Source organism: Styela clava, chromosome 1 (assembly GCF_964204865.1).
Source record: "Styela clava chromosome 1, kaStyClav1.hap1.2, whole genome shotgun sequence".
Lineage (NCBI taxonomy): Eukaryota > Metazoa > Chordata > Ascidiacea > Stolidobranchia > Styelidae > Styela > Styela clava.
In genome coordinates this window covers 12,817,193-12,842,414 of record NC_135250.1, presented here as the reverse complement: position 1 = coordinate 12,842,414, position 25,222 = coordinate 12,817,193, and the positions used below count along the sequence as shown (strand labels likewise).

The 25,222-nt window shown below is 34.5% G+C and overlaps 1 protein-coding gene across 1 annotated transcript in view; it reads left to right on the top strand.

Moving 5' to 3' along the window:
• The window catches only part of LOC120338112 (uncharacterized), a 95,397-nt gene that overhangs the window by 68,637 nt on the left and 1,538 nt on the right, over positions 1 to 25,222 (top strand). Inside the window, exons 66-92 of the mRNA XM_078115382.1 lie at positions 403 to 562; positions 1,141 to 1,394; positions 2,511 to 2,729; positions 3,206 to 3,397; positions 3,938 to 4,046; positions 4,431 to 4,507; positions 5,398 to 5,586; positions 5,993 to 6,178; positions 6,398 to 6,595; positions 7,251 to 7,490; positions 10,732 to 10,872; positions 12,105 to 12,286; positions 13,292 to 13,485; positions 14,172 to 14,295; positions 14,901 to 15,217; positions 15,815 to 16,061; positions 16,503 to 16,740; positions 17,333 to 17,638; positions 17,893 to 18,075; positions 18,150 to 18,264; positions 18,958 to 19,094; positions 19,769 to 20,065; positions 20,838 to 20,892; positions 22,278 to 22,393; positions 22,956 to 23,088; positions 23,851 to 24,017; positions 24,910 to 25,031. Of these exons, the coding sequence (XP_077971508.1) occupies positions 403 to 562; positions 1,141 to 1,394; positions 2,511 to 2,729; positions 3,206 to 3,397; positions 3,938 to 4,046; positions 4,431 to 4,507; positions 5,398 to 5,586; positions 5,993 to 6,178; positions 6,398 to 6,595; positions 7,251 to 7,490; positions 10,732 to 10,872; positions 12,105 to 12,286; positions 13,292 to 13,485; positions 14,172 to 14,295; positions 14,901 to 15,217; positions 15,815 to 16,061; positions 16,503 to 16,740; positions 17,333 to 17,638; positions 17,893 to 18,075; positions 18,150 to 18,264; positions 18,958 to 19,094; positions 19,769 to 20,065; positions 20,838 to 20,892; positions 22,278 to 22,393; positions 22,956 to 23,088; positions 23,851 to 24,017; positions 24,910 to 25,031 (4,898 nt within the window). The remainder of the gene's footprint in view (positions 1 to 402; positions 563 to 1,140; positions 1,395 to 2,510; positions 2,730 to 3,205; positions 3,398 to 3,937; positions 4,047 to 4,430; positions 4,508 to 5,397; positions 5,587 to 5,992; positions 6,179 to 6,397; positions 6,596 to 7,250; positions 7,491 to 10,731; positions 10,873 to 12,104; positions 12,287 to 13,291; positions 13,486 to 14,171; positions 14,296 to 14,900; positions 15,218 to 15,814; positions 16,062 to 16,502; positions 16,741 to 17,332; positions 17,639 to 17,892; positions 18,076 to 18,149; positions 18,265 to 18,957; positions 19,095 to 19,768; positions 20,066 to 20,837; positions 20,893 to 22,277; positions 22,394 to 22,955; positions 23,089 to 23,850; positions 24,018 to 24,909; positions 25,032 to 25,222) is intronic.

The window sequence follows — 25,222 nt, the reverse complement described above, 5'->3', positions numbered from 1 at the left end:
CAATCAGTTTTAACGAAGGGTGGAATTCAGCAGATTCGAACGTTGAATCAGCAAACCCATTGGTTACTGTTTATTTTTAATTTCAATCAGTTTTAGCGAGTGTTAAAATTTAACGAGTTTGCTTGTCAACTAATCAGCGAACCCAACGATTTTTGTTTTTTTTTACGTCTGCACGACATAGGTAATGATTACATTTGACGATTTCGAAAATTATGTATTAGATTTATATAAAGTGTTGCATGTTAACGTCGCTTGCTTAGTGACATACATACATTTTCTGAAAAAAGGGAACCTGTTATTAGGGAGCTTGATGCAAAAGAGAAGCTGCTTTTTTAATTTTCAATCCCATTACTGGTTTTTAACTTGTGTAATCTGACTCACCATACACAAATATATTTTCAGCTGTTACCTGCAATTCCCCGGCTAATGTTACTGACACTATCATATCAGACACAATACAATGGCAGGAACAATCTCAAATAACTCAATATGCGTATAAACACAAAGTCACATATTCATGTTTGAATGATATGTGGTTTTTTCCTGATCGTTTTACTAGTAGGTAAGTGAGTAAGTTATCTTGTTTTTAATTTATTATGGGCAGTGGTTCTCAAACTTTTTAAGCCGCGCCTCCTTTTTAGAATTAATTTGTCAAGTCTTTCGCCCCACCTCGAAAATAACTAGCTAACAATAAGCTACAAATAACAGAGTGTAAGGCGAAAGTATGTTTTATTCAAAAACCTTGTTGAAAATACGTGGATGGAACGTAAATATTCAAAATAAAAAAATGTGAATATTCAAAATTATGGTAGGCCAATCAGATCAAATCTAACGAATATTTTTATTTACAATTAGCTTCACGCCCCCTCAAAAAATTGTCTACACCACACCGTTTGAGAACCACTGTTCGAGAGAAAACATAACTTTTGTGCAAAGCACCCTGGAATACTGAAACTTTTGGGGACAATCATACCCAAACAGAAGTTGAAGTGTTGAATAAATTTTCTTCATTTTTACCTAAGTGTTTAGAAAATTTAATAGTTCTGTTTATCAGGTCAGGGTGTATATTAATAAACCCATTATCAATCAATTAATACACAATGCAGTGATGTGGTGCATTCATTTTCTTTACTTTTCTAGAGTAACAGAATGTCAATGGGATGGATCATGGAAACCTAGTGTTGAAAAATTAAAATGCATCAAGAAACAATGTGTTCAGCCGCCCTATGTTGACAATTCCGTTGTTACAGGAGATTCTTTGTCACTTGGTAGCAAATGGATTTATAAATGTAAAAAAGGATATGATTTCAATCAAGGAATTTATGAACAGGAAATATCATGCCAGTCCAATGGAATATGGTTTCCTGACCCTAATATTAATTTCACTTGCAAAGGTGTGATGAGTTTTCTTAAAATTGGTTTCTAACTCGGTTTTAGGAATTATATACTTAATCAAGAGTTATACATTTCTTATGTTGTATAATTTGTTTACAAAGGTTTGGTATAGGCGATGCTAGTCCAACAGCTAGGCTAACGTTTATATAAGAATAAACACAATGTAACAATCGGGGTCATTATGACGTTATTTTCAACAGAAATTTATATTCACAAAAACTATAGTCTTCAGCAGGCACAAGTGAGTCGGATAAAACATTTCGATGGGCGGGACCATAATTTGTTCACCCCCTGGTCTAGCAGTTAAAATGTAGACTTAATAACAGTGTTAGTGTGTTACCATCTCAGATTACACATCTTGGGTTCAAATCCCACCTCACCCAGTGTGTAGTGAATTGGGTAGGTAATGATAAATTGAAAAGGTTCCAAGATATAATAATTCCTTACATTTACATACTGTGAAATGCCAGTGGTTGCTTAAGTAGGGCCTTGTTTGGAGGGGAAGTGTGAATGAACCTTATATAAAAAAAATGAACAATGTATTACAATGTTAATTTTTCCTCTTTCAGATTTCCTCTTTTATTCATAGTCATATCTTAGTATGCAATGGGATTGTAGAATTATGTCACCGACTTACACTCGTTTTGTGTAATTCTCTGAACGAAATGAATTTGCCTGAAATTTTGCACTGGCAAGCAATCACATTCAGCCTGCTCAGCGATGGCGCACCGCCCTAATCGTTAAGAATACACTTGCAACTGTAACCGGAGGTCCGATAAGGCTTCCTCCACCCTCAAGTCCATGCATCTCGAATAAATACCTGGCTAACTAATCATGAACCCGACATGGACTAGTATCCAGACGAGAGGATGTGGTTCGCTATATTATTAAACCGTCTTATAATTTCTGGCATATCACAGTAAAGCATTAAATACAAACATTTACTCGAGTTTTGATATTTTATCAAGGACCATGTTATAGAATTTAATTATATACTTCATATTTTCAATCAGCATTGATTAATTATTTGGTCATGAGAAAATATCTCTCACAAGTAATCTAAGTCAAGCCAGTTCAATAACATTAAATTAACAATAATTTTTTTGATTTTACAGCAATTATATGTGATCCACCACCAATCATATCACATACCAAAGATGAATTTTCCGACTTGTTTGAATCAGAGTATACATTCTATGAAGGTTCTTTTTATACTTATCATTGCATGGAAGGATATTGGATTGCAGATCGTACAAACAGAAAGAAAGCAATCCAAATTACATGTGAAGAAGGAAAATGGGTGCCGGATCCTACTGAAGTAATTGAGTGCACAAGTTAGTAGATTTGCTGAGTAAAAAGATGGCCAAGTGGATAAATTGTTATACTTGACTGTGTTAGCATTGCAGATTACATATCTTGGATTCAAATCCCATGCCCCCCACCTTAACCTGGGTTTAATAAATTATGTATGCAATGCTTAGCTCAAATCCAGTGCCCCCCCCCCCCCCCCCACTTCTTCCGGTATGTGATAAATTTTGTAGGCAATGTCAAACTTTTGGTTCAAATCCAGTGCCCCCCACTTCACCCGGAGTGCAATAAATTATGTAGGCTATTCTGAACTGGAAGGATTTCTGCTCTTTCGAATAAAAGTAGCAATTTACAATGCTGTTAGATATCAGTGGTTTTCTGCAGAGCCTTGTTCAGAGCCAAAGGCATATTTAAGCATTGTATAAAAAATGTCAATCTACGATTTGAGTAATTTGATTAAAAGAGAATACTTTATTGACATTGACCTTTTTTTTTCACTCAGCAATTGTTTGTGATGTGCCTGTGCTTGTAGAAAGTGCTCGTGTTGAAGGGCTTAATCATATGTATGGTGATATTATATTTTATCAATGTGCAAAAGGACAACATTTTCTATCTCATCGTCGACAAAAGGTTAATGTAACTTGCCATGAAGATGGGTTGTGGCTTCCTGATCCTTATGAATTGGAATGTACCGGTTAGTTGTACTGAATTTTTGAATGTGCCTGGATCAGGGGTTCTCAAACTTTTTAGGCCGTCCCCTCTTTTTAGAATTTGTCAAGTCTCGTGCCTCACCTCAAAAATAACTAGCTAACAAGAAGCTACAAATAACAGATAGTAAGGAGAAAGTATGTTTTTTCCAAAAACACGATGGAAATATGTGGATACAACCTAAAAATTGAAATAAATGAAAAGTCTTAAAAACAAACAAAATTTGTTCTTATTTTTATAAGGCAGTTGTTTATGGCTGACGAAATAAAAAATACAAATATCTAAAATGAAGCGGGCAAAATCAGATCTAAGAAATATTTTTTGTTGATAAGCTTCACACTCGCACAAAAAATTGTCTACAACCCTCTTGCGGGGCACGCCCCACCGTTTGAGAACCACTGCCCTAGATTATAATTTGTTGGACATCCTGTTTATTATCAAACACGGTGTATTCAAACTTCATTGATTAATGGAATATACTACTTTTATAGGTAATTGTTTTCATGCTAAATTTCAATTTTTATAGATGTCATTTGCAAAGATATTAATATAGAAGGATCTGTGAAGGAAGGTGATAGAATAGATATGGATGCCTTTGTTTCATTTCATTGTCCCAGTCCTACTTGGCTAGAAAGGTACCTTCTTCTTTAGACATTACTATATAATTGTTTCATATTCATATTATTTATTTGTATCTGCTTTCTGATGTGCGTCTTTGACCTGTAAATGTGTATTTTTTGTTGGTATGGTGCAAGGGATGGTGCTTGGCGTAGAGATGGAAATGCGCTTGCCATTGCCACCGTACTGAATCCTCTACCATCAAGGGCGTGTACGTGAAACAAATTACGGTATCTGAATAACTAATCCCATACCTGACATGGACTCGTATCTGGATGAGACGTTGTGGTTGGTCATAGGATTAAGTTCTTTCCGCTGTCCTCTCCCGGGATAATTATCCTATCCTATTTTGATATATGATATTATATATATTATTGAGATTTTTATGTTGTTGCATTTAGAGATGTAACGGAAATTTCAACGGTCTGTGATGAGGATGGGAGATGGCAACCTGATGTTGATGAAATGGCCTGTAAAAGTAATTAAATTTTTTTATTCATTTGAATTTCAGAGACTTTATTTAGGAAATTGAATGAGCTGTGAATTTCATAAGCTACCCATTATATGACAGTATTCGCCTAACATTAATCATTTTAATGAATGTTTTTAACGAAATCTTACAATACTAGTGTGTTGTAACAAATATTTATACACATTCTTTTAATGCTTGGGCGAAATGGTGCGGTTTAGTCCTCTTATTAAATAGAAATATGCATTGTTCCCATGTGAATGTCATGTCATGAACAGTCTGACGTAACACATTGGCAACTAATCCTTTCAAATAATGAGTTAATTGTCCGGAATTCCTTATAAGTGGATGGTGGATCACTTGTAGCATGCACTTGATGAACTAAACTATTATTTGCAACGTTCATATACATATGCTCCATATCCTATGCTCAGGGGAGATATTACAAAATATGAAAATAAAACTACGGTATGTCAAAGAGCCTAACTTCAGATGAAATGACCCTATTTTCACCAATGTTCTCTCAGACACCCTCGTTTACAGATCAATATTGTGTTTGTTTCATATATCCAAATATTGGGACAATCTTGAAATTAGAAGTGAGCATTACAAAATTGTGTAAAGTGCAAATTTGGGTGAAATATCATGTCACTTAGAACTCGGGGTTGATTTGAAGAGAAGCTAAAGAATATCCTTCTGGCGACTTTCTTCATTTTAGAGTATTTGAAATGGTTCAGCCTATTAGTTGCATACAAAAGCGATTTCTTTTCTCCCAATAAAAAAGTCACTCTGACCACAAGAACCAACCACTATTTAGGGAAACAATCCATACTATTAACACTGATTTCCTGATAAAATGCGAATATTAAGAAGGGTATTTATTTCTCTTTATGTTGTAGCAATCACATGCGAGCCTCCTTCACTTGAGAATTCTTTGGTGATTGAGAGAAATCTATCATATACGAATCGTGTGAAGTTAAGATGTAAACCTGGGTATAGGATGCTGCCAGAAGTATCTGCCTATCCTAGTGTGCTTTGTGATATAAGTGGAAATTGGTATCCTGATACCTCTCATTACAGATGTGAAGGTAAACCATTTGATAATAGTCTTATCAGGGCTAGGGAGCCGCAGCCATTTAGTCGTAACTTTTTGTTGGAGATGGAACCAAGCTTACCATATTAGATGGAGCCGAGGCTATCAGGAATTTGATCGGCTGCAACTTCCTAACCATCCTTTTCAGCAGTTTCCAACCATGTCCCATGGACCCTTGGGCCATGGTGCCAAACTGATTTTACTTTACACTCAACGAGAAAACTCTGCATTCTTCCTAGTTTCATTGCTTACTATGGTTATTCCGCAGGGTGTGTTCACTTGTTGAGTAGGAATTGTTTGAACGAATGGGATTTGGAATCTACCAAAATAACTCTATAAATACCACCAATATGTTACCGGTGAGACTTGTCTCTGAGTTGTTTATTCATTCAATTAAACAGCCATAGCATGTGATCCTCCTCCATATGTTCTTCATGCAAAATTATCTGGTAACTTAACATTTGATTCGTCAATGAGAGTTGAATGTGAGGCAGGATATTATTTTCGACCAAATATGAATTATATTGATGTTTATTGTGAGGCTGATCGTACTTGGTCTGAAGACTTCAACAGAATGGACTGTATTCGTAAGTAAATTCATGTTTTCTATCTTACTTTGAAAAAAAATATCAAAAAACAGTTTTACAAATACAAAGCAAGATTCCTCCCAAAGAACGATAAAATTCCTATCCGATTGGAAAATATTGTGTTAGGCTAAGAAGCTTGCCACAAGGAGTTCCCCATAACGAAGTAATAAACAATTTTTATTAGTAATAAACAAACCTTTCTATTCCATTTTATGACAGCTGTTCGTTGTTCTCAAGCACCCATGATATTACACTCCTCACGTTCTGTGATTAGTTCCATAAATCCTCCCAGCTATAGTGCGCAAATCAAATATGATTGTGCACCTAACTACAGGATTGAAGATGGAATATTTTCGAAAACGATACGATGTAATGAATCTGGTGTTTGGGATCCTCAACCTGATTTTGAATGTTCAGGCATGTTTAATTATGTTTTATGTACGGTATATTATTTTCAGACACGAAGTGTACATATGGATCGTGTTGTTGTTGTTGATATTTTTCTTCTTGTTGTAAAACAATTGCTTTTCTCATTAACTACTGAACAGTGGTTAAAATTGTATTTTTTTGCTCAAAATCGCTTTATTTCCAAAAATTCTGTGTGCTCCATGGGACTCGTGTGCGTTGGCATCATCAAAATTAAAAATTGTACACCTTCTTGCAGTTCTACATTCGCTGTATTATTGTGGTCAGTCATGAAGATTGTCGTATTTCAAGTTACTCATACTACTTTGATTTGGTCTTTGTGTCCATATATTTGAGCATCTCTCTCTTGTTTTATATATATCCTAGTAATAATTTTCAACGCTGATTATAGATTATAATGTCTTCATAATTCCTAACCAGTGTCTAGTATTTTCACTCGAAACAATGCTCCAGATAAGCAGCCACTGATATATGGGAAGATACTATATTTGTGGTAGTACATGGCATATCCTACCTAAATATATGAGATCACCTTTAGAATATGTCGTCTTATAAATCTTTGTATTCAATCATATATTTTACTCAATTTTTCTCACATTTCTTTGTATCCAGAAAATATACTTCAAATCTATTTTGAATGATTCAGAAATATCATGTCCGAGACCAACTTATAAAAAGAATTCTGATGTTGTGTATCCACCTGAGATTAGGAATATCTCGAGTCAGGTTGTTGGCACTAAATTACGCTATGATTGTCGGCCAGCATATTGGATTTCTGCTCAACATGCATTGATGGAATGGTCGTTCATTGGAATAAGATTTGTTGAGATAGAATGCAATAAAAACGGAGAATGGGAACCAAATTTATTATCGTTTCAATGCAGAAGTACGTGTTTTTGCATTTCAATATTTGGTTTGGTTGCTGTTTAGAAATTGGAATAATTTTTTCCATATATTGGTATATATACTTTTATATGGTAATATTAGAGCAGTTCTTTATAAGGCAAATTGGCTCAATGAAAAGTCACTCGCACTCAAAAATATAAGAGATTCATCTCCAAGTGAAGTCACAGGCAGCTTCTCAAGTGTTAAGAGCTACTGAGAATATTGCGTTTAGCTGGGTATGTACCAAATTTACGAACTATAGGGCACATCATCAATAAATAGCTTAGATTGGGATGTTGTCCGTACATAAGCCGCACTGCTATAAGACGCAACCTGTAGTATCAGGTTACCGAACAAAGCTCATTAAACAAAAAAGGACTCAATATTTTTTACGAAAATTTTATTTTATTCAAAGAAAAGGTAAAACAACGGTTTGTTTATAAAACAATAATACAATGGTTTGAGTGTAGGCACTACCTGATCCATACATTAGATTAGGCGTACCAGCTTATGGTGCACAATCAATTTTGAGAAAAAACTATTTAAAGTCCACCTTATATTTCGTTAAATACGGGAGACTTAGGGATGGGCAATGTAGAATAATTTACTATTCTAGAATAGTTAAATCGAATCCAGAATACCGAATCCTATTCTATTTTCATACTTATTCAAATAGTGGGAATTTCTACATTGCTGGATTTAGATGGTAAAAATTGCAAATGTATTACTTACTATAAATGTATTATCTATTTGGAAATGTCCTGGACATTGGATTTCATTTGATACTAAACGGGCAGTTCCCAGGACAATAAAATTTAGGAATTTTACAATATTTTTTGCCTTCAATTGTTCCAAATGTATGTAATCCCTAAATCAGTGGTTATTAAAGGGGTTGCGACAAGGTCGTCAATGCAAGGGCAAACTAAGAGGAGAAGGAAGAATTTTCAGCTTTCCCAATGTTTCAATTTAACTTCTAAACTCTGGTATTTAAAAATAATGAAATATAAAATTTCAGTCACGGAAAGAACTGTCTTGAGCTCATTGTTACATCACAATTCTGATATGCCAGTCACGTGTATTATTTTTATGGTATCGGTAACCATGCACGTCGCTTGTCATTGTGTTGACCGCGTGGAATGTCGTCTTAGTGGATTAAAATAACCAAAAATGGGTGTCTTTTTGGTAATGTAAATTGTAATAGACGACGCAATGAAAAAGCTCGCTTCTCGACATTAGATTATTCAATATCTATAGAAAATGTGACTTCATCTCGAGGCACCATTTACCGCGAACGAAGCAGTGTGTGCACATTTGATGAGTAAAAAGTTGTATATTGCGAGAGATACCGAAGGCCAGCTAGGATGTCGTGTTTGCGACGGACAGCGGACGCCTTTTCTGCTACAATTCGCGACAAGGCACTTATGCGAGCGAGGATATTTGGCACTGAAGGTTATCAAAACTAAGCTCGCAATCGCCTCGATACCCGTGACAACTTGCGTATTCCGTTAAGTAAAATAGAGCTGTGTATTGAAGATATAATGAAAAGGAAATTTCAGTTTCATCAATCTAACTGAGTCAATGGACTGTTTCTAATAAATAGTTGTCTGTATTTGAGTCAAACTGTACTAACATTAAAAACACATTTTGCGTTATTTAGGATTGGGTCGCGAGTCTTCATAAAACTCAGATTTGGGTCGCGCTCGAAAAAGTTTAAGAACCACTGCGCCTAAATACTAATAAATACTGATATGTTAAATTAAGACACGCTTTACACACTTTAATAGTAAGCGGTTAAATACAAATTAGACATGGAACGGCGTTAAATCATTATTAATGTAAGTCTGCCGAGTATACTACAACATACCCGCTGAGAATTAATTAGATGCTGAACCAGCGTGTGGCCACCGCAACCTATGCGCCGTTGTAAAATATTAAATTTAACCACTATCAATTAAAATCAACCTTTTATTCTGTGAGAGCAAGACACGTAAAACCAAGTTCCCGTAAACGCGATTTCGTACTTAGTTTTTTGGTAATAACATCTGAAGACGAATTCATTTTCTATGATTATCGTTACATATCATTATCTACCCAGACTTGGCCCTACTCAAATTCAATACGTCACTATCTTCGCCAGATGCGGCAACTTTTTTCAAAATTTATCGGCAACTAAAATACTACAGACACTCGATCAAACGTGCGTCTATCTTGAACGATAGAATTGTCATCATTAATCATTATCTACCCAGACTTAGCCCTACTCAAATTCAATACGTCACTATCTTCGCCAGATGCTGTAACTTTTTCCAAAATTTATCGGCGACTAAAATACTACAGACACTCGATCAAACGTGCATCTATCTTGAACGATAGAAATGTCATCATTAATCATTATCTACCCAGACTTAGCCCTACTCAAATTCAATACGTCACTATCTTTGCCAGATGCGGCAACTTTTTCCAAAATTTATCGGCGACTAAAATACTAGACACTCGATCAAACGTGCGTCTATCTTGAACGATAGAAACGGACCGAAAAATATGTACCGGTAATCTTTTGAGAGTGAAATTTAAATGTGACAGTAGTTCGCGTTTTGCAATATAACTTTGTATTTCGGAAAATGGTATAATAAAATTATTTGTAAATAATATTTGATTTAAATTAATGGCGAGTAATGTTATAACATTTAACGCCTGGTTTCGGTTTACGTGCATCATTTTTTTGAAAAAACTCGTAGGTCGCGAAAAATCATTTAATTTAAAATGAGGCAAGGCACGTCTGTAAACAATTAAAGATTGTTGCATTCAGATTATCGGAATATCTTCAGTAAGTCGGCACAAATAACGCTAGCTAGATAGCAAAAAAGGAAAACGTAAAAATGGTGCAATAACGAGTCCTCGCTGTGAGGTTATATTACCGACTTCTTGTCCTGAATATGCCGATTGAAATTACAGTGTTTGATGTTTACCGATTTACGGGTTCTTTGCGAGCAGACGCAAGTTTAATTAAACGAGAGAGATTTCCACGCGAGAAAAACGCTCGTCTATAACTATAATTGATAAATTAGAAACCCGAAATACAAAAATTGACACTTGGCGCCGGAGAGGCAGAAACCGAATCCTGTTATCGGATCCCGTTGGATTCGAATACTTTGGGATTCGAATCCTCCGGATTCGGTATTCTATATTGCCCATCCCTAACGGTAGTTCACTTGTTCTTATGATGATGGTTTTTTTGACAGATATGGATAATGGTCCATTACCATCTGGATTTGACAGTGGACTCTCACTTGCTGAAGTTGTAGCAACTGGTTGGTCAAAGAAGGCAAATACTGTATCAGAAGATATGGAACAACATCAATATAAAACTGCAATTCCAACAGGTGATTTATCCATTTCTTAGGGAGTTGTGTGAGAAAATTCAAACAAATTATTTCAAAATGAAAGTTACCTTTGGTATTCTCTTTACCAAATATGTGTGATCTGTATGTCAAATATGACTCTATTTTTATATGCCAACTCAACCCTTCGGGGTGGACATCATAATCTATACCAGGGTGGTCCAAGGTTGTCGTCTTCGCGGGCCATATTTTTACATTGTTCGCGGGCCACAATAGTGTCAGAAATAGGTAAAAAGGGAATTACAAAACAAACACTTTTATTGTGCAGACAATTGATCATTATTTGTCATTAATCAATCTATAAAAACATGCAAAATACACCAGAAAAATCACTGAAACCTGAAAAAGTTTTTCTATATCTACGTTTAATGTAAGATTTTAAACTCTTCACAACGGAGAAAGTGCACCCGCAAATGTAAGTGCTCTCGAACATAGATAGGGTTGTCAAAGCAAAATCCCTCAAAATTTAGAAATGCTCATTGCTCCCATGATAGCGAAATGTCGTTTTAGATTATATTTGCCATAACTGCAGATTGATTGATTTTCAAATTTTACCAAATGCAAGGTACAGGAGAGTAATTACTAATTTTTCTGACATAGTAGAAGCATTTTTTATAATACTGTCACCGGAAGGAATCACATTCTCAGGTTATAACATTAATATTCAGTTATCATACCTGTTGGAATATATTCCCAGCAAGGATAGAAGACCAGTGAACAATTTGGACTACCCAATCACACTATTCAACTTTGCTAGTTGCTTCGACTGGCGTGACACGAGTCAATTTAGTGACATTAGTGAAGTAACAAAATGTTGAAAATATTTTCTGATTATTTTTATGACGAAACAACACCAAATGCGATATTTTTATTACCCTTCAGCAAAGACGACGCGGGCCACAGAAAATGACATTGCGGGCCACATGTGGCCCGCGGGCCTGGGTTTGGACCACCCTGATCTATAATACCATTAAATCTTTGCTCTGTCGTCGCAGGGTGCTTCACATTACCGCTGGTTAGTTACGCCTTCTTCCACCATCAAGTCCATGCATCTGAAACGAATATTTGCATAACTATTCCCATACTCGACATGGACTGGTATGGGTGAGAGGTAGTGGTTTGCCACATGTTTAAGCCAACTTTCCTCTTTCTCACTATTAATATAAATAAAAAATCTTATCGTGTTTTGAGGAGCCTTACTTCATTTCACCCAGGTCCTTTGTTTTGGTTGAACGGCGTTTCAGATGAGAGATCTCAAGCACAATCTGTTCATGACTTTGATAAGTTTGCAGGAAATCTTTGGGATGGGAAACCAAACACATTTTTCATTCCTCTTCAAACAAAAAATCGAGATTATGGAGTTGTCTTCTATCTTGGGGATCTGTTTCTGATGAAAGTAAGTAATTTTGTCATTTGATAAATTAAAAGATATATTGACCCTGAACAAAGAGGAGCTTTCAGTCACCTAGTATAATGCCTGAGGACTGGCGGCTAACACACCATGCGACAACGGTTAACGGGTTAGCCTACTAGGGCCGGCCGGCTGTGGTGGTGAATATTTTGCACTTGCACAATATTCAGAAACAATCAAAACACATATTGTTTACTATATTTGTCTTGACTCCTTTCGGTGAAAACAAGAAATCTCCTCAGTAGGCTGACCCGTTAACTGTTGCTGCATGGTGAGTTAGCCGCCGTGAGTACTCTGGTCAGAGTTCATAAGAACTTTTTGCTGCTAATATGTTTAAAGAGAACAGCAGATCTGTTCAATATTATTCCACCATTCTGAAGGCTGTCTTGAATTTAATCATACTTGGAACTCTACTCTAGTTCAGGATATTTAGAACTATCTCGTAAACATCGACTGACTCTTTGCAAGCGCAGATCTTTCCTGTTTTACTTTTTAGTGATGTCCCCCTTCTTTGGACTGTACAAGGCCATGCCCAAACAACCACTTATACTTATGTAGCAACTGTATTTTAGACAGACTGAAATCATTTTTATATATGTCACATTTTGCTTCAAGGCCTTGATATGTACTGATATGTATATTCATTTGGGAGGACCATAGTCATTCCGGTTCGGCATTGCCCACCCAATTTACTACACCATGAGTGAGGTGGGGGGCATGAGATTTGAACCCGAGATGTGTCTACAATGCCAACACAGCGAAGTCTAACGCTTTAAACCACTAGGCCACCGTGTCGTATGAATAAGAATGTTCTTAATTTTCAACATCTGTAGACTCATTCCAGAATATATGTTATATATTGAATGTTTCGTTCGTGATCTTCACACAGAGAAACAAAGAAAACCGATGAGATGCTTTTATATGATCAAAGTTATCTAATAAACTAAAGTAATATTCATTTTTACTTCATCTAATTTTTTATCAATTTAGGGAATAGAGATATTGTCTGAAAATGTGAAAAATGTGCCAGGAAGTGCAGTGATAGATTTTAACCTTGCATTTTCAAATGATGGAAAAAGTTTTGATGAATCTGATTTAGCTTTTCGAACGCCTCGTAGCAATATGAGATCAAATTTCACAGATGGAAAGAATGAGCCTTATCTCAATGAATCTGTATCAAAGAGGTATATTGTTTCCATTTTTCAAACAAATTTGTACTTTATTGTGTTACTACAAAGTATACAGAGGCATAGCCAGGATTTTTTTGAGAGTCAGATACCCCCCCCCCCTTTAGAATGTAAAAAAAAAATCTGTATCATACATAGCATCAATGCAATGAAAACCACGTTTTCTGGACCTGCTAGCTGTTGCAGTCTAACATGGCAATTAGAAATTTCAACCTCCCTCTTTAAATTTTTCTGACTCACCCTTGCTGATATACATACAAAAAAATAAGATAATACTTAGCTCACAGGATATCTAGTTTTTCTCAAAAACACTTTATGGTAAACTATGTCAAACTAACAACAAAATGTGATTTTTTCTTCACATATTTCACACTTTTGCTTCCAACGAAGGCTCTGTATCAGAGCGGTGTTGAATATGCAGGTAACTATTAGATTTTCGAAGCAACCGGAAATTTGTTCTAGTCTAGTATCAGTAATTTTCATTTAATTTTAGAAGTGTCCTACATTGTTTTGATAAAGAATAACTCTGAAATATTGTTTTTTTTCGTATTAGGAATAAACAATCAATATTAAAATATTATTGGAAAAAAAACAGTTGTCTTGTTAAATGATTTGTTGTTTTATTGTAATTCATTTTATTATACATTTTCCCATTTATTTATATACTACTAATATCTCCTTAGGCCAGTTGTGGAAGGACTACCAACTTATTTTAATCCAAGAGGAAGAAGCAATATAGTGACAACAAAAACATCATCTGGATCTTTTCAATTCGAAGGATTTTCAACTCCTTCCAAATTTGTTAAGGTGTCTAAAAATAATATCTGTATTATATTTGCACTTTTCTCGTATATTACAATCATATATCACTGTGGTTCATGTAATATTATTGTTATATAATATATTACTATGAATAGTCTTTGTAAATATTTTAAATTGAAGGGTACCTTGATGCATAATATTCGCAAGATATAAAGTTACATTATACTTGAGTTGTTTCGAAAAATTTAAATTTTCAATAAAGTACATTTGAACGATCTTAAAAGGGATGAAAATAATAAATTAAAAGACTTCATATTTTTACATTGAATATGTTTTTAATTTTGTATTAAGACAATATCGATGTGTTTACCTGCTCATTAATAAAACGGGATAACATTTTCATATTTATTCTGGGGGGAGGAAAGTTGATGAGCTGGTGCCATCATAAGGTGTATTACAACCTCTCATCCTGTCACCAGTTCATGTCGGGTTAAGGATCAATTAGCCAGTTATTTGATGTATGAACTTGATCACGGAGGAGGCTGTAATCACCTAGTACTTATGTGCACCACCTAATGAATCTATCACTTCTGTTGGATTTAATCATCAACAATGCATATTAATTTATTTGAAAATATTTTTTGCTGTAGGTGTCTTTCATCTCCACACAAAATCCTAATCTTCCACCAATTATTCAAGAAATTCAATTTCACACTGCACCTGCTGAATGGGCTATTGTGTATCCAACTGATTATTTCACAATACCATCTATTATATTTGTGTTCTTTTTAATCTGGATATTAACCTATTACTTTGGTATGATTTTGGATCGCGGAGATTTGAACGTCGTGCATTTCAGTCATGAAGAAGGTTTAATGAAAAAGAAAAATGCCGAAATGATATCAAACAATTATTTTGTAAGATTTAAAGTTTCAAACATGGAAAAAGTTGGTTTTATTGTTGCAAGGTAATTTGTTTTGTTTCAACTAACAGTAAGATTCCATTTTTCATAGCTGAAGCGATCATTTTGAGAAAACTATCAGTAGCAGGCCTATGTTATTTTTATATGACGCTTGTTCAAGTCTCTTTCTCCAAACAAGGCCCTGTATGAGTAGCTACTGATACCAACGAATATGTAAGGTGTTAGTATTATTTGAACTGACCGAATTTTTTCTTGTCCAGCATGGCCTATCGAATTAATTACACCGTGGGTGAGATGGTGGCATGGGATTTGAACCTGAGGTGTGTAATCTATGATTCAAGGACTGTTAAGTCTAACACTTAAACCGCTAGGCCAGGGGTGTGCAGCCAGCGACCCGCTGGCAAAATGCGGCCCACATGGAAAAATTGTGTCATAAGGTCAATAACCAACATTTTCAGGCCTGCAACTACTAAAAAGCCATTTTCCAATTCCTATATCATTCATAATATATGTGTTATATATCCTGTGCTCTCTTGTCTTTTATACCTTCAAATTTAGTCCAATAATTAAAATGATTTTTTATTTTAAGAATAATGATGCCCTAACATCTCAATGTTGCGAAGTAAGGTATTTATCTTTCAGATTTGTTGGAGATGAACACCAGTCCAATCTTATTTGTCTTAAACCCGATGCTTCAATTCTTAAAAGAAAGCATGTGATTTTGTTGTTTGGCGGAAATGAAATTATGTTCCAACCGATGAAATTGGAATTTGGATTTGTATCAAGTGAAGAAGAAAGTGATCCAGATAGTTCGATTTCTGATTATCCAGTTAAGAAAGAAGATGCAAATGAAGATGACATTGTTGAATTTGAAATTAAAATTGCACAAGTAATATAAATTTATGGTGATGGAGCATTTTAAATCATTATTTTTGAATTCTATTACAGCGTGACCCAAAAATATGGATCATAAATTCCTAAATTACTCCTACGAAAATGAAGAAGATTGTTTAACACTTAAAAACTTCTGTTTATAAATGATTGTTCACAATATTTTCAGTAATTTAGGATGCTTTGCACAAAAGTTATGTTCTCTCTGGTATATATTTCAAATGACCGGATTCTGTACCCTGTAATATCAAGTCCATGTATTTGATACAAATAACTAGCTAACTAATCCCATACCTGACATGGACTGGTGACTGGACGAGAGTCCGTGGTTCACTATATAAATAATCCATCTAATCGATTTTCCTCTCGCCTGGGATAAATATGTAAATCCTTTCATATTATAAGCTATGAAGTCATAATTTTTTCTCATTAATGTCAGGTTCTGGATGATGAACCCTTATATGGGAAAATGAAATGGATTCGTTCGGAAAGTAACATAAAAATATCACCTGAAATTCCTGTTTCTGTAAATTTGAATATGGATCAACGTTCCATTAAACCTAATCCAAGTGTATCAATGTCAAGTACATTGATAAAACCAAACAAACTTGATCAACAAACTAATATTTTGTATGGTTTATTGATGAACCATATGCTTTTATCTGTATTCTTTAATGGTAAGTTATTTGATAAGGATATTTTTAGGACATAATATTAAGTTTGAAATCTTGATTGTACAAGGGGACCAAAAAAAACACCCTTAAATTCTGTAATGGGTTCTACGAAAATAAAGAAAAATCATTTAAAACTTGATTTTCTGTTTGTGTATTTTTGCACCCGAAAGTTTCAGTAATCTAGGACGCCTCGCACAAAAGTTCTGTTCTTTCTAGAACAGTGGTTCCCAAACTTTTTGAGCTGCGCTCTCCCTTCAGAATTTGACGAGTCTTGCAGCCCACCTCAAAAATAAATGGCTAACAATAAGATACAAATAACATAAAGTAAGACGATAATATGTTTCATTAAAAAAACATGTTGAAAATATGTGGATGGAATGTAATTATCCAAAATAAAGAAATGTAAATATCCAAAATAAGGCAGGCGAGTTCAAATCTAACAAATTTTTTTTATTTTTGAATAGCTTTATACCCACATCAAACAATTGTCTGTACCCCACCTGGATTCCCAGTATTTAAAATCAATTCGTTCATCTTAGTCATATTTTGAAATTCAATGCTAAGGGGAATTCAATTTTTTTTTTGCATATTCCAGATTTCCTCACTGAATTGAGTAGAAAAGACAAATCACTGATCATATTTGTTGGATGTTTCTTCAGTACGGTCACAAGTGTGATACTTACGATGATTGATTTTCTCACAACATCGTTAACCTGTCTTGGTGTGGGATTTTTAACTTCAATGATTTCAATATTTCTCATATTTTTTGTCAAATTCATTTATTCGAAATATCCTACGTTCTCACCATCTGATACTCATAGTGATTTAAAAGGAGAAGTAAAATCGAATGAAGATTTCATTGAAGAATACAAAAAAGATTCAGCAAAAAATATTAATCAAGGTAGGATTTCTCAACTCGACAGATTGATCTATGTATCACTATTCTAAAAGGTTCTTACTCATTTTATCCATGTTTCAGTAATTGCTAAGAATTTATACTCAGGTAGATATCAGCCATGAAAATGTTGTTTCCGTACTGTATTTTCTGTTACTTTAATATGCCTATATATATAAAAAAAAAATTGTTGTGCAGTTTAATTGAATGCTTAATGTAACATTGTATGAAGTTAGTTGAAATTGTTTTTCTACTTTCAGATAAACCCCTTGAGGGATGCATCTGTGATAAGGAAAAGGAAGGAGTTTTATCCAAACTTCCGGAAGTTCAATCAGAAATTCCAGAAATTGGATCAGTTATTGAGGCCAATTTTGTTCATGAAAATCCTAATCTGCGAAAATTAGTAGAAAAATTCAAGACAGAAACAGCACCTCAGCCTTTTGGTATGTCTCATTTGAAATTTTCAAAACACTGGCATGCTTTATGATCAATACTTGGTGAAACATTTATATTTCAGCTTCAGTAACTGCTTTGCAGTCAAAAAGTATTTCAACTCTGGCCACCACTGCTTCTCTGCTATTACCTCATAAGTATAGACAGGCAACTGCAGAAAGTTTACCTGATATTTCAAGGTAAGTTTTTTATTTATTAATTGACCACCAAAACAATGCCTTTATAATGAAACATTATTTTTTTTTCATATCTTCTACCTATGAAGGTGGTAGGAAGATATTCTGATTTATATCAAATAGACATTGTTGTGAGTTATGAGTTTAGTATTGTGACTAATATTGTAACTGCCCATAACGATTTTTTACGCTGATCTTACTGTGATGATTTTTGAAGATTCAAACCATTGCCAACATCAGGGGTGTACAAACTGCGGCCTGCGGGCCAAATACGGCCCACAAGGAAAAATTGTGCGGCCCGCGGCCAATTTAAATAATGTTCTGCCTGCGAAACGAGTTTTTAATTTACCGTAGTTTAATCTGGTATGTGCGAGTAATTCCCATCCCTTAGCATTGCACAGCCTATACCTCAGTCCAATTTATTATCTATGCATATGATGTTGCAATGCCCTTGTGCGAAGCGAACAACGCATGTCATAAGATCAATAACCAAATTTTTGTGCCTGCAACCACCAGTAAGCCTATGTTAAATGAAGGTGCGGCCCGAGGTTTTGTACGTGGCCCTCTTGTATTAAAGGTTGCACACATCTGGCCTACATTCTTCGATTTGAACTTATCGTGTAAATATTTTGTTTTATTTGCTATTTGTTCTGGTATTTTTGGGATTATTACCAACTTGTTATTTTTCCTTTCTAGGCCCAAATATAAGATTAACATATCAAACAAAAAATTAGAAGAAGCAGCGGAAAAACGAAGGAAACAAAGAATTAGAAGAACAAGATCATGTTATGCAGTCATGCAGTATCATGGATCAACTTATGATGACTTAGCTGGTCATTATACCAACAATATTCATTATATTTTATTGCATAGATTGATCATAAGTGGTTCCCAGCCTTTCTTGATAAATTCATCTCTATGCCTCTTGAATCTCTTTATTCCTCCATCACTACAGATAATTAATTAAACACAATTAATTAAAAAAAACAATGAATTAAAAAAAAATTCTCACAATGCAAAATATCAGTTATTTAACATTTTAGTGGAACAGTTGAAATTTCGAGTTCTTGCATAGTTTGTTAATATCAACTGTTATCATCAACTATCGGGTGAGGATTTTATGCTTGATGGGGAAAAATCTGAGTGTTGATAGGGGCCACACTAAATGCTCGATGGGCTGTGTTGTGGCCTGCGAGCCATCTGTTGCATACCCCTGCTTTATAATATATTCATAAATATTTATTACGATAATACTAAATAACTAGGCAATATTTGTGAAACTACCAAATGCGAATTGGTATTTCCTCCCCCAAGAACATCAAAATCCCCCCCAGTTGGGAAACATTGCCTTCAACCAATATCTTAGTCCCTGTATAAACAGAAATCCAGTTTTTGCTTGACTACTTTTTTCACTAACATCATTTGTATTACTAATTGAAAATGATGTTTTTGTTGTTATTGTATTGTTAAGGAGAAAATTTGACACCATACTTTTCTTACCTAATAGGATCAATGTTCTCGTGTCCAATTCCCGGACAGAAAGAAGTCGACATTCTCAGTTGTGCGAGCATGTGGTCACAAAGTACAATTGCTCGTGCATGGCATGAAGTACATCAGAGTGTAGATACGCCAATACAGAAGCTATTTTTTGCGTCGGAACCTTTTCTATGGGAAGATCCAACATATAGACGGATTCCTTCTAATGTCGAACTGATTGACGAAAAACCAACAACATCATCAGATGGGGACAGCAGAATCCCACAATGGCTTGCAGATGCAAAGAAAGCTTATGATGATGAGCAGGGTAATGTTTTGTTTTATATCCTGATGACAATTCGTTTGTGTTGCTTGTTGGGATAGTTGATTTTAGTAGTGTACTGATAGGACTGATATTCCTGCATTTTTTCACATTGTTATTAAAATTCATACAGTTGATCTCTCTTCTTGTATCCTTCTCTCAGTGAAATTTTTTTAATAATAATAATATAATAATTAATAATAATTTATTAATATTTTTTTAATTCGACTTTTATTTACAGCTATCACTGATATCCAATGCTATGTAAGGAGGTAATATTTAGGGGGGGGGGGGGGGGGGGCAAAATCGTGGGCCAACTACGGCCTGCGTAATGATTTAATATGGCTCACCAACTTAGGTGGAATGGTTTAACACTTTTTTTTTTTTTTGGCATTCTAGATACCGCCTTTGTTACATCATTATTACAGTTTAAGCATGTGTATATTCGTAATAATTCCATTATACCGGAGTATTTTGCATGCTTTTCCAACACTTGGAATGGACCAATATAAGGCGGTATTAAGATTTAAAGAATTTTGAAATAAGCAATTTCCAGCCTTTTTAATTAATTTTACCTGAAATACTGAATTTATCCCTAAATATATCCACCGCCTAAGCTGGGGCAATGAATTCTATATTTCCATACACGATCAGGACCAAAACCACAGATTTGTCAAATGATTAATTTGTCCCATCAACTTTCTTTTCCCTCTAGGATACACATGAAAATCCTATTCATTTTCTATTATTGATTGTGTTATACTATATTTTTCTATAGAACTGAAACGCCAGCAAGAAATAGAGCGTCAACGTCTCCTTGAAACCATGTCTGAGTGAGTTTCATTTTTTCAAAATTCTGATATTGTTTAAAAGTTTGTAATACATTATTTTAGTTTGAGATTTCGTAATTAACTATAAAAATATTTCTCACAATAGGATTAGAGATCAAATAAAAAGAACAAATAGTATACAGAATTTTGTTCTCATCCTACAGAAATGACGAAATGATATAATTAGAGGTAAAATAGAGTCACAATGGCACAACAACGAAATCATTTCAATGAAAGCCATTGTTTATGAATAGTTCGAGTCAATAAATAAAGTAGTCATCCCAAAAAGCTAATGCCACATCTTTTAGATTTGTCATTTAAGGGCAATATCCCACGTGATTAAAGGATGAGAATAGATGTATATATTACATCCGAACATACAGTCTACGACAGTGGTTCCCAAACTGTGGGTGTGACCCACCAGTGGGTCGTGAAAAAATGTAAATAGCTTTGATTAATTATACTGGTTATTAGGATCGGTGGCGATTCGAATACGTAAATTTTCAAAAAAACAAAAGAAATTAAATTGAATTTAAATTCTAATCTGTAAAAGTTTCCTTTTTTCGATCTTCTCAAAGCAACAAAAATTTGCTACACAAAGAATGACCATGTGCTTTTTTACGCATAGCAGTTTTGTACACTGTACAGCACTTCTTACCGTGTTTCCCCAAAATTTAGACAGGATTTAGATTTATTTTCTTTTGAAGAATAACACTATGGGTTTTTTTGAGAGAGTTCTTTTGTGTTCATTTATCAAAAATAAAATTACATTGTTGAAAATCACAAGATTTTTTAATAAACATTATATAAAAACTGACATCCATTGTTTTTATTTGTATTTCCTATACAAAAATCAAGTGACAAACATCATAATTGTGATTGTGACATCACACAATCTTGAATAGTGGTGTGATCTTCACCTTACCTCAGGTCATTGAGCTTTTCCTCTCCCACACATTTTAAATTTATTTTAAGGATAGGGTTTAATTGAAATCATTTTTAAAATTCAAATTAGGTCCTATTTTCAAGCCAGGTCTTATTTTCGTTTCCTCCACCAATGTTTTATTAATTCATTAAAGTTAAATGGGTCGCCATAAGCTGCGGTGATAAATAGTGGGTTCCAACTCTAAAAGGTTTGGGAACCACTGGTCTACAATACTAAACTATATAATCATGGTATAAGTTGTACAACCTTTTATTTTACTGTCATCAGTGCTTACTTATGTAAAGTTGCGACTCCTGTGGGATTTCTGATGAGATTTGCAAATTAATATCAGCTCTGTTTGCAAAATACTTTCAACCAGATAAAACATTCAGACGTGATTCTGTGAACTCAAAAGTGTGGGAAGTTTCTCATTACTTTTAAATGTCTTCTGTACTTTGTGCAGATCAGAAATTGTACAAAAAGAAGTGGAGATCGGAGTTCAATATCCAGAAAAATTTGTCCTCACATCGAAAGCTGGTACACAGTTTCCATCAGATCATGTTCTTTGGTTGCCTCCAGGTAAATGTTATCCTCATTTCTACAAATGTTCTCCGGCATCTCTATTACATTTTTATTAAAATCAGACATTTTGTCCTTTTCCTAATTTCTCTGTATGACCCCAAAAAACATAAATTAAAATGAAGAAAATTTATTTAACGCTCAAACTTGTGTTTGTGTATGATTGTACACAAAAGTTTCGATAATCTAGGACACTTTTCACAAAGCTTATGTTTTCTCTGGAATATGTTCCAAATGACCTGGATTCATTTGGGCAGCCCTGTATGTAATTACAACCCATTAAATCACCATACATGCTTGTATTTCAAGGCATCTGGAAAATGAATAAAAGGTCTGTAAGTCAAAAGGAAAATTTAAAAAAAAGTTGAATTCCAAGTCATGAAATCACATCTTTATTGAATCATGACTAAACTAAATTTTAGAGATAACTTGGCTTGTGGGTTGGATTGCAATATTCATGATGCAGCAACAGCAATGACCTTAATATATACGGTAATACTCATTATGGTGATTGTTTCGGATATATATTGTCATTAATCACACAATTAACCAACTATTCTAGCTTCGTCATCAGCTTCAAAAGTAACGGTTTCAGAAGTTGCAGCTACACCTTACAAACCAAATTTTGGAGGAAATAGAAGAATATTTCCAAAATATAAGAAAGATACGATATTTGTTCCCGATAAGTTGCAAAGGTATGTTTTTATAAGATAAGATATCATTTTATACTGGGGAAAAGAAAGAAGATAAGAAGGCCCAATCATATAGTGTGCCAAAGCCTCTTGTCCTGTGACCAGTCCATGTCAGGTATGGAATAAGTTATTTTTTTCAAGATGCATGGACTTGATCGTGGAAGAGACTGTAACCGATCAGCGGTTATGTGAAATACCCTACTTGATAATGGTGGAAGCCAGGTGAAAGTGTGAAAAATTGTCATAACTTACCTCACTGACAGCTGCAGCAAAAATGTAACACTATAGATAAAGCATGGGGACTATATTGGGTTTATTACTATGTGTTTCAGAAAGTCTAGATCAGGGGTTTCCAAACGTTTCGTGTTACAAAGCCTGCGAAGAGGTTGACTGTTATTTACTGAGCACCACCATAAATTCATTAAAATAAAAACAAAAAAACACATTGCTATTTATCGATTAATGTCCCTGAGTAAACTAAAATTATTTGTTTGATGAGTATGATGTATTTTTTGCTCTGTATTTAAAAATATTCAGTATTTCAATAGATAGATGAATACCTAGCGGAGCGTCTAGGTTTCTATCACGGAGCCCTGGGTCTCCGTATGGGACACTTTGAGAACCTATGCACTAGAATCTAGATAACAGTGTACTTGTCGTTTATTAATTAGATAGTGATTTAAGTTAGAAAATGAATTAAAATATTGGCATATAGTCATTAAGACAAAATTATTGTGTAAGGATTATGTATAAATATTTCTTCAGGCCTGAAGAGATGTTCATGGAACATAAAGATATGGAAAAATATATTTCACCATCTTTTGTCAAAACCAGGAATGATAAAATACAAGATTACAAGGATTTTTCATCGGAAATCGGGGATCCTTCGATATCATTCTTGTTGAGGGACTCTGTAATGAGACCTTCTCAAGGTAAATTTAACATTTTTTCTCGCATTAATGTATGGATATATCCATTCTATGGTAAGCAACCAAGAACGACAAGACTTATAAATGATTTACTCATATCTTAAATCACAACCACCTGCTATATTGTTGGTCTAGGTCAGGGCTACTCAACTGGCCGACCATGGTCCGAATCCAGACTTTTTGAGTATTAAATTTGGACTGCAACTGTGTTTGTTTCACAATCATGATGTTATGCATTTTTTGCTAACCTACTGAGGAAAAAAATGTCATAGCAATTTAAAGTTCTCAGCATCGTCTCACTTTTTCATTCCCCTAGTGTTGGCTGATCAGCTAAATGTTAATGGTTACATAGCAACTGAAGTTTTATCGGCTGCTAGGATACATTTTGGATACAGTATATATATTTTTATGGGTTCTATGGGGATGAATACTCCACATCTTTTCAACAAAGTCGGCGCTCAGCTACACAACTCAAGCCTTGTCATATCGGCATTGAAACACAATAGGAAGCATTGCTCTTATATTTTGTCAAACGATGCATTCAAACTATCTTATCTTCAACTTCAAACTGATATTTCATTTTTCGACATGTCAAATAGAAGGACAGGTTTATAACAAGCGCAACATTTACTTATAGTGGCATCTTTAGCTATGTAGTATTTACAGAATTTGATAACAATTAATGTAAAGAAAAGTAGCGCAAAGACAATTAAGGAAAACACTCATGCCAAGCACTAAAGGAAAGAAACTTGTTATGTAATGAGTCACAGGTGCAAAATCATGTTGGAAATGTCATCTTGGGCAGCCCTGCTATAGAACGTTTGTAGACATTGACACGAATTTCTATGTTGATAGGTCAGATATATAACTAATCTTTTTTCCATTACATTTTCAGGTCTATTTATGAGTCATGCTTCAAGCTATCATGCTGAAGACAATGATTTTGATTCAATAACTTCTGATATTGTCAAGGCAGAACCTTCTCATCTGCCAACATCAAAAGATGTCTTGCAACAGGTTAGTTCAATTTGATGTTTCAACAAGAAAAAAGTTTTGTGAAATATTTCCTAGGAAGAGTTGCTAGTTAACCTTGATAACATGATCAAAAACATAAACTTTGCGTACAAAAGCATTCACAAAAACTAGCATCCATGTAAAAAATCGAAGTGTTAATATACAAACTGCCAAGGGCAAGCAGTTCCAGTTCA